The sequence below is a fragment of the Carettochelys insculpta genome, chromosome 27 (assembly GCF_033958435.1).
Source record: "Carettochelys insculpta isolate YL-2023 chromosome 27, ASM3395843v1, whole genome shotgun sequence".
In the NCBI taxonomy this organism is placed as follows: domain Eukaryota; kingdom Metazoa; phylum Chordata; order Testudines; family Carettochelyidae; genus Carettochelys; species Carettochelys insculpta.
Window position 1 is genome coordinate 15,780,756 of NC_134163.1, and position 9,200 is coordinate 15,789,955.

The 9,200-nt window shown below is 65.6% G+C and overlaps 1 protein-coding gene across 1 annotated transcript; it reads left to right on the top strand.

The window, feature by feature from the left end:
- Nucleotides 1-2,411: 2,411 nt before the first annotated feature.
- Nucleotides 2,412-7,049, top strand: LOC142002242 (uncharacterized). The gene is made up of 3 exons (XM_074978198.1): nt 2,412-2,471; nt 3,691-4,591; nt 5,453-7,049. Exons 1-3 carry the CDS (start codon nt 2,417-2,419, stop codon nt 5,598-5,600), a joined length of 1,104 nt encoding a protein of 367 aa, XP_074834299.1. The 5' UTR covers nt 2,412-2,416; the 3' UTR covers nt 5,601-7,049.
- The last annotated feature ends 2,151 nt before the right edge of the window (nt 7,050-9,200 follow it).

Sequence of the window (9,200 nt, forward strand, 5' to 3'; positions counted from 1 at the left end):
TGTGGCGAGCAGTGGGAGTTCGGCTGGATGGGTGCAAGGCCACACGTGTGCACATACACCGATGGGCACACGCATGTGTGCGTACACCGATGGGCACGTGCACGTACAGCAGTGGCACACACACGTGCACACACAGTGTGAGGCGTGCAGAGCCTGGACTTCCCCTGAGACTCATGCCCCAGCAGGGCCTGTAGGGCTTACAGAAAAGACTAGCAACTAGAGCAGCCACGACCCTCGTAGTCCATTGCACGGATCTAACCCCTCCTGTTTGCACCCCCCTCCTGGCTCCTCCACGCCACGTGCTGTGCAGCTCTCTGGCTTCCCCGCAGCTGGCTGGGAGCCCTGCCTGGGCTCTGCCTCGCTCCCCACTGCAGTTCCAGTGCTGGGGCCCTGGGCACCGTGATTCCCTGGCTCCCCTGCACAGGTCAGTCCAACACCTCCACGGCAGGCAGTGCAGGGCAGTGGGCTGGACCCAGTGCCCAAGGGGGCTGGGCGCCCAGGGCAGGACAGCGCTCCCAGGTGGCCAGACTGGGCCTGCTGTGAGATCCCTGAGCAGTGCTGCTAGCTGAGGGGCTTTGCTGCCTGTGGCGCCTCCAGACATCTGCCAGGACTCAGAACACTAGAGCAGGCCCTGCCTGTGGGATGCCTCCGCCCTAGAAGGGGGGGTGAACTGGGGATCCTGCCCCACCCATGCTTCCAGCACAGGGCTCTGGGACATGAGCCCCTGCCAGGACTCAGATGAACAACAAGGGCTCCTGCTAACTTTTTCCATGCACAGGCGGAATAAATTTTGTTCTGTGCACCGACATATGTGCAGCTGTGCACCACCCACAGACCACAGGCTGCCGGCTGCAGGCACCCTGCTAATCAGTGGGGCAGCTCCTGGGCGGTCGGCCAAGCGCTCAGCCTACAGAGAACCGTGCTGGGGACCTTGGAGCAAAGGCGTTCCTAGCCTGGAGCCCCAGTCCCGGCGCTGCACATGCAGCTGCCGGGCCGGAGCCTGGCGCCAGCAGGCTGCAGCACCCCCTCCCCCACATCTGGGTCGGCAAGACAGAAACCAGAGCCCTGGGAGCAGGAGCGGGGCCGTGTCTTTGCTACCCCAGCAGGGTGGGCTAGGGCTGGGAGGGGCTCTGGGTCACTGCCCTGCCTACCCTGACCACCCAGGCTCTGAAGGGGGGGCAGGGGGCACTCCATTGCAGCCCCAGAGCACAGGGCCAAAGGTATCAACTGCAGCCAATGCTGCTGAGTCGGCAGGGGCTGAGCACCTCCCGGCCTGCCTCCAAGTCATCCCGCCGACACTCCCCTCACCAGCTGGGCACTGATGCTGCGCCTGGGGAAACTGAGGCACCATCTGGCATCGCTCCAGGCAGCCGAGGCGGGGACGCTAATCCCCACCCCCCACTCCGTCCCCAAGCCACGCTGGAGGAAGCCGCCAATGCCCCAGTGAGCAGGGGCTGGAAGCTGCTGCTGACGCGCTGGGAGAGCTGCCTGGGAGCCGCTGCCCCGGGGATTTTAGCCCTTTCCCCAGCCTGCTGCATTTCCTGGAACTCCTGCGCTGCATCTGGCCCAGCTTCCCCAGCTGGCTGCCCAGGCTGAGTCAGCCCTCGGCTGGAAGGGGGAGGGGCGCCAGGGATGGGCGACGCAGGGCTGAGGGCTCTGCCCACGGCCAGCACGGAGCCGGGGGAGCTGCCCCAGGGACCCTGAGCCTCAGGAGCACAGACAGGCGCACGCCAGGCGGCTCCTTGGATGGGTCTCAGCCCTTTCCACACCCGGAGCCCAGGGGGCCCTGAGCCATGGCCCCCTTACAGAGAACTTCCTCCCTGCCTGGCACACAGGCGTCATTTGCCTCCTTGCGACATCTGGCAGAGGAAGTGGCACTTCCTTCCTGGGCCTGGGAGGGTGAGTCAGCCCCCAAGGGCAGGCCAGGGCAGGGGCCCTGCTCCAGGGCATTCAGCAGCAGGTGGGCCACAGGCCGGGTGCCCCGTCCCCCAGCTCTGCCAGTCCTTCAGGGCCCAGCGCTGCCCTGCACCCCGGCGGGGGGAGGGGCTAGTGAAGTGGCAGGTGGGCGCCCGGCCGTGTGGCATCAGCCCTCCTGCACTGCCTGTGATGTCACTGGGAGCCCCCCGTGCACCCCCAGCCCCGCCCCAACTGGGACCCCCTCCCGGCTGCTCCAGGCTCCACTGGCCAGGCCCTGCAGCCCACAGAGCAGCCCCGGGCCAGCCAATGCCCCTTGCCTGGCAGCGCCCAGGTGGACGGGGGGACGCACAGCGAAGTGACCGTGGCAGAGAGCGGGGGCAGCGAGGGCCCTGCTCTCCAGCTACGTCCCCGAGCTCCCTCCCCCGCGCTGTGCCAAGCCTCTGTCTCCAGGGGAGGAACTGCCTCTTCCTCTTTGGTCCAGCTGAGCTGCAGAGCAGAGATGCAGGCCAGGCTAGAGGCAGGCGACGGCTCGGGTAGGGGCCAGGAGCACCGAGGTAGGGCAGGGCCTGGGGCAGGTGACTCTGGCCCGTGGGGCACCCAGCCGGGCTCACCTCTTCTGGGGAGGTGTGAATGGGGCGGGGGATCTGCAGCCACGGGAAGCCCCAGCCTGACCCCTTCATGGGTGCGCGCAGAGCAGGGCTCGGAGGGGGCAGCCCTGCTGTGGAGGTGACGGGCAGAGGCTGGCAGCTTCCTTGCAAGTGGCTGGAGCGGTGAATGCCCAGGAGACCCCAAACAGCCTGCAATACCGCTGGTCCCTGCGGCTTCGCCTGCCCTGACTCCAGGCACCCCTCCCTACAGGGGCAGCCAGCACCCTGCGGCCTCAGGCGCCTCCTGCAGCACCCCAGGGCTGGCAGCCTGGCACTCAGCCCCAGCCCAGCCTGCCCTGATGAGCGGCTTGTGCAGCTCTGGGACTCAACCCAGCCCTTCAAGACAGCTGCCCTCTGCCCAGAGAGGTCGCCTGCTGGCGAAGAGTATAGAACCCCCCAGCCCTGCCCAGGCTGGAGCACAGGCCCCCCAGGCTCTGCCCAGGCTCCCAGGCTCTGGCCGACCTCCCCCCAGCTCTGTCCAGGTTACCCAGGCTTTGGCCCCCCTCAGCTCTGCCCAGGCTCCCAGGCTGTGACTGACCCCCGCCCAGCTCTGCCCAGATTCCCAGGCACTGGCTGATCCCCCCTAGCTCTGCCCAGACTCCCAGGCTGTGATCGACCCCCCCCAGCTCTGCCCAGACCCCCAGGCTGTGCCTGACACCCCCCCCCAGCTCTGCTCAGATCCCCAGGCTGTGCCTGACCCTCCCCCAGCTCTGCCCAGACCCCCAGGCTGTGACTGACCCCCCCCAGCTCTGCCCAGACTCCCAGGCTCTGGCCAACCCCCCCAGAACACTTCTGCTGTCTCCAGCTCCACTAGCCCCAGACCATCTGTGCTCTGCTCCCCCCGAAACCACAGCTCAGGACTCGGCAGAGCAGGAGCCCCCCGTGGCACTTTTCGGCAGGGCCGTGCCCCACTTGAGCTCCCACGCCGGCCGCCTCTGCCCACGTGACCCCAGGGCACGCCTGGGGGGAGGGGAGCCAGGCTACAGGGGGAGCAGCGGGCAGACGGGGGCTCTTTGGGGTCAGCTCCCAGCGCACGCGGGGGACGCTGGACGGAGCTCTGGGGGGCACCCCCCCCCGCGCTGCTGCCACTCCCCCGGTTCATGGCCTGCCCGTCTCTTGCTTCCAGCTAGGAGGATGCTGGTGCTCCTGGCAGGCCTGCTGGTCCTGCACTTTGCGCCGTGCGGCCGTGCGCGGCACGCCTGGTGCCCCGAGCCAAGCCCCAACTCAGGCAACGCAACCACCACCTGCTCCACAGACCTGGACTGGTCAAATGTCAGCAGCAGCCCTCCACGCCTGAACCTCACCTCCTGTTGCATTGGAGAGATCAAGGGCTCGGCCCGGCTGGGGCACACCTACCAGGTGCTGGACCTATCCTCCAACCACCTGCAGAGCCTCCCCCAGGAGTTCCTGTCCCAGGCCCATGCCCTCCGGGAGCTCCGACTGCACTGCAACCAGCTGCAGACCCTGCCCCCCGAGTTCTTCGCCAACACCTCTCACCTGGAAGTCCTGAGCCTGCAGGGCAACCCGCTGCCCGGGGTGCCAGCCAGCGCCTTCCAGCCCAGCCTGCAGCAGCTCACGGTGGACTGCCGGTGCGACGTGGTGGGCAGCGTGCTCAGCCACTGCGCATGCAGTGCCCAAGCCAACTGCACCCCGCGCGTCTGCCACTGCCTCACGTCGCAGGAGCAGGGGCACAACGTCACCAACTTCTACGAGCGGCAGTGCCAGGGGCCCAGCCCACTGCTCACCGCGGCCATCACCAGCTCCATGGTGGCCCTGCTGCTGCTGGCAGGGGGCTTGGGTGGGGCCTTCTTGCTGCTCCGCAGGAAGAGAAGAGCCTCCGTGGCCCACGGCAAGCGGGAATCCTCTGCATCAATTGCCCACCGCCAGCCACGATACATCAGCCGCAGCGCAGAGCCAGGCCGGGGCCAGGGCCCCCACCAGGCCCACAATTACGAGAACATCTTCATCGGCCAGGCCCAGCCTGTGGGGCAGTACGAGTGTCTGGAGAGACAGGTACCGCAGTACAGGTGAGCCCAGCCTGGCGGACCCCCGCGGTGGCCTCCCTGGGCAGCTGGCCCCCTTCCTTGGCAGGCAATGGCCCTGGGGGGCCAGCATGGGGTGCTTAGGGACAGGTCTAGACAGACAGGGTGTGGGGGGATGGATAACCAATGAGCCCAGCCTTGGCCTAAGGCCAGTGCTCCGGAGGAAAGCGCAACCAGCTCCCCATGGAGCACCCAGCCCAGCCGTTCCCACATCTGCCCATGTCAGGGCGCTGTGCATGCTCCGAAGCAGCAGGTCTCCCAAGGCAGAGGTGGAGGCGGAGGCGGAGGCAGGGGCTGGACTGGGCTGGAGCTGGGGCTGGGGGGTCTGCAGGGAGGATGATGCACTTCCCCCTCCCCCGTCACAGCCACAAGGCTCCACTCTCCCCACCCCCATCACAGCCACAACACTGCACTTCCTCCTCCCCATCACAGCCACAACACTGCACTTCCCCCTCCCCCGTCACAGCCACGAACCCAGCAGAAAGCCAGCAGGATGGGTACCAGTCAGAGACCTGGCGTGAGCCACAGCAGCCTGGGCGCGTCGCAGCCGCTCTGCTTGGGCCTCAGCTCCCCGTTGAGCGGCCTGGCCCTGCACGGTGCCGCTCAGCTGAGAAACAGGCCTCTGCCCCCTTCTGTCCTCTTATCCCCCTCCCAGAGCCCCCCTGGGCCAAGCCACCAGCCAGGCACTGGGGGGCCAGGCCCAGCCCATGGAGGGTGCAACCCTGCAGTGCCTCTGGGAAGGTGCGGAGTGGGGTCTGGGTGGGGGGCAAGGTGCTGGCCCAGCTGCACCTGAGCTGCTCCCCCTTCGGCACGGTAACGCTGGGCCCTCTCCACTGTCTGCCACAGAGCCCAGCCGCCAGTGGACGAGTGCTACATGGAGAACGGGGCCTTCCCCAGCGAGCAGCCCATTTACACCAACACCCAGGAGCTGTACGGCCCCAACCAGCCCGCGTCCCACGACACCGAGGACGTGTACATCATCCCCGACACATAAGCCCGCAGTCCCCCGCCTGACGGCCCCCAGCCCCTGCTGCTGCCTTGGGGAGCGGGTGGGGGCAGTCCAGGACCATGCTCAACCCATGAGCCTTTGTCACGCCCAGCCTGCTCGGGTTCGCCATTTACGTCTGCTTCCCACCGGGGGCCCGCCAGCCCGGCTGGCATTTCCCCGCCCCCTGCACAGGCAGTGCCCCCATGGGCAGGGGAGGGGACTCCTGCCCTCGCAGACCCCACATCCCTCCCAAAACAGCTCCCACTTCTCCTGCCAAAGGGCCTGCTTCTCCCCTCACCCCCGCCCCTGCTGGGACCCAGGTACTAGCAATTGACCTCCACGGGGCATCTCTGCCGGCCAAGGGACACAGACAGGCACGGGGCACTGGCAGGAGCCAACTCCCAGAGGCAGCGCGGCCGGGTCAGGCTCCAGGAATCCAGGGAGCTGTGCATGGAGCCAGGCTCAAGGCGGCCAGGCCCTGGTGTGCAGTGGGGATTCCTGCTCTGGCCGACCTGCCCCATGCTGCTGCCCAGGGCTCTGTGCTGGGCACGTGGGCCCCCGGTGCCCTGCCTCATGCCCACGGCGGCTTGTGGGTGCTGCCCTCTGCTTCACTGAGCAAGGATGGGGGAGCGGGACTGGAATGGGATCGGCTCTGCCGTGGCACCTGGCTCTGGGAAGGGTCCTCGGCCAGCTCAGGGGCCCTGTGGGAATCCCCCAGTGGAGTCAATCACAGAGCTCCCCTTGGGGCTGTCACCTGGTGGGTTGGTCAAGCCACTGAGCCTGCCCTCTGAGGCGCCCCAGCACCCGGTCCTGCTGGGCTGGAAGCTCCGGCCTCCCACCCCCAAGGCACAGAGGTGGGGTTACAGCCCTCGGCAGAGCAACATGGACTCTGAACCAGCTCTCGTGCCGTGATAGCCACAGGAGCTCAGGCTCAGAAGGGCTGGAACCCGTCTGACTGCTCTCTTCAGGCCAGCCCCTCCAGCAATGGGAGGGAGAGATGGCCGGTGGCAGCTGCCCACCAGGGAGCCCTGATCTGCACTGGGCTTGCTCAAAAAGGCCAGTGCCTTCGCTAAACATAAACGAGCATCTGGAAGGGAATGCAAGTGAGAACAGGCAGAGCCACGTCACTGCGCCAAGATAAACCAGGCCAGCTAAGCCTGATCCACTGAGATACTCGGTCCGTGCAGTCTTGCCCCAAGAGTGATGCCAATCCCCTCCTGCACAGCCTCCTCGCGTTGCCAGATCCTTGCCCCGGTCAGTCTCATGTGTCTTGTGCCCTCTCATGTGCCCCTCTCATGAGGGGCGATACGATAGAGGTATATAAAATCATGAATGGTGTGGAGAAAGTGAATATAGAAAAATTATTTACCTTTTCCCATAATACAAGAACTAGGGGACACCAAATGAAATTGATGGGTAGTAGGTTCAAAACTAATAAAAGGAAATTTTTCTTCACACAGCGCACAGTCAACCTGTGGAACTCCTTGCCCGAGGAGGCTGTGAAGGCCAGGACTCTATTAGGGTTTAAAAAAAGCTCGATAAATTTTTGCAGGTTAGGTCCATAAATGGCTATTAGCCAGGGATAAAGTATGGTGCCCCCAGCCTTCTGAACAAGGGCAGGAGATGGATGGCAGGAGATAAATCACTTGATCATTGTCTTCTGTTCTCCTTCTCTGGGGCACCTGGCATTGGCCACCGTCGGCAGATGGGATGCTGGGCTGGATGGACCTTTGGTCTGACCCAGTGTGGCCATTCTTATGTTCTTATGTCTCCACCAGACCTCTTGGGTGGTAAGTATGGGGAGGGGCTCCCAGCAGCTGGCGACTCCTGCTATTGTTTGGTTTCCCATTCTTTGTGTTCAGCTCAAACGTCTCTCCCTGGAGTGGAAAAGTACCAGATCCAAAATGGGGTCCAGCATCAGAGGGCCTGGCCACATGTCTTTGCAGGACCAACCAGGGTTTGGGCTGAAAGTACAAACAAAGCCATTCGTGGGTTGTTGGTTTGAGCACTGGGCCATTATGTTTCTGGAGAGTGGCTAATGATCCTCCCTAGCACAGTTAATAGTTATAAGCAGCTCCACCCTTCCTGTTCCTAGCGTCTCCTGTGAGAGTGACACTCGCCCCACAAGAGCGCAGTGTGTCCTGAAGATGGGAATGTTAAGGGATGTCACATGCCTTATTTTGCCTAAGGCATTTGAGCTGCTCACACTCATAAGCCAATTTCCGGAAAAACTGGGGGACTGTCCACCTCTGCCGGGCCCCAGTGCCCTGTGCCCCACTTCATCTGTGCCCTGCACCTGAAGGCTGGCACCCCATGGCAGCCCTTTACTCCAGGTTGGACGGTCAGACTGCCATTGTGCCCTCGCTTGGCACAGGTGTGATCCAGGGCCCGGCACTCCCACTAACAGCCACCTGGGGGCCCCAGAGACCTTCTGCACCTGCCGCCCCTGCTGCCGCTCCAGTCGGGGCTTGGGGCTGGTTCCCCTGGCGTGGGAGGTGGAGGGCCCCCAGCACTCCTGAGCTTGCCCTGCAGCCTCTGCCTGTGCAGCTGTGGCTGGTGCGGGTGCAGGGTGACCTGGCTGCAGCCCCAAGAGGCTGAGTGTGTCACACACTGGTGCAACCGCAGGCCCCATCCTGCCCCTGCCAGGCTCTGCCCAGGCCTCGCTTGGAGCAGCTATTGTGGGACTTCGGCTGGGGCTATTTTTAAAGACAGTCTGTTGCTGGCCCCTGCCCCAGTGCCTGAGCTGCTCCCACTGCTGCGCAGAGCTCTGCCCCACAGCCCTCTGCAAGGGACTGAGGCCAGCCACTTCCTGGCTGGGCGAGCAGCTGGAAACCGCAGCCTGCCTGTTGGAGCTGCAACCTCGGGCGGGGGGGGCAAGACCCTGCCGGCACAGGCGCCTTGTCCTACTGTCAGCTGCAGGGCGCACTCAGCTGCTGGTGGAAGAGGAGGGAAAGGCTTAGCCCTGGTGCCTGGATGGGGCGGCGCCGGGGCAGGGGCCCAGTGCCTGTTTGGGATGGTCGTGCCCCTCGCTGGCGCATGGATGGGGCGGCGCTGGGGCAGGGGCCCAGTGCCTGTTTGGGGTGGTCGTGCCCCTCGCTGGCGCATGGATGGGGCGGCGCCGGGGCAGGGGCCCAGTGCCTGTTTGGGGTGGTCGTGCCCCTAGCTGGCGCATGGAAGGGGGCGGTGCTGGGGCAGGGGCCCAGTGCCTGTTTGGGGTGGTCGTGCCCCTTGCTGGCGCACGGATGGGGCGGTGCCGGGGCAGGGGCCCAGTGCCTGTTTGGGGTGGTCGTGCCCCTCGCTGGCGCATGGATGGGGCGGCGCCGGGGCAGGGGCCCAGTGCCTGTTTGGGGTGGTCGTGCCCCTAGCTGGCGCATGGAAGGGGGCGGTGCTGGGGCAGGGGCCCAGTGCCTGTTTGGGGTGGTCGTGCCCCTAGCTGGCGCATGGAAGGGGGCGGTGCTGGGGCAGGGGCCCAGTGCCTGTTTGGGGTGGTCGTGCCCCTTGCTGGCGCACGGATGGGGCGGTGCCGGGGCAGGGGCCCAGTGCCTGTTTGGGATGGTCGTGCCCCTCGCTGGCGCATGGATGGGGCGGCGCCGGGGCAGGGGCCCA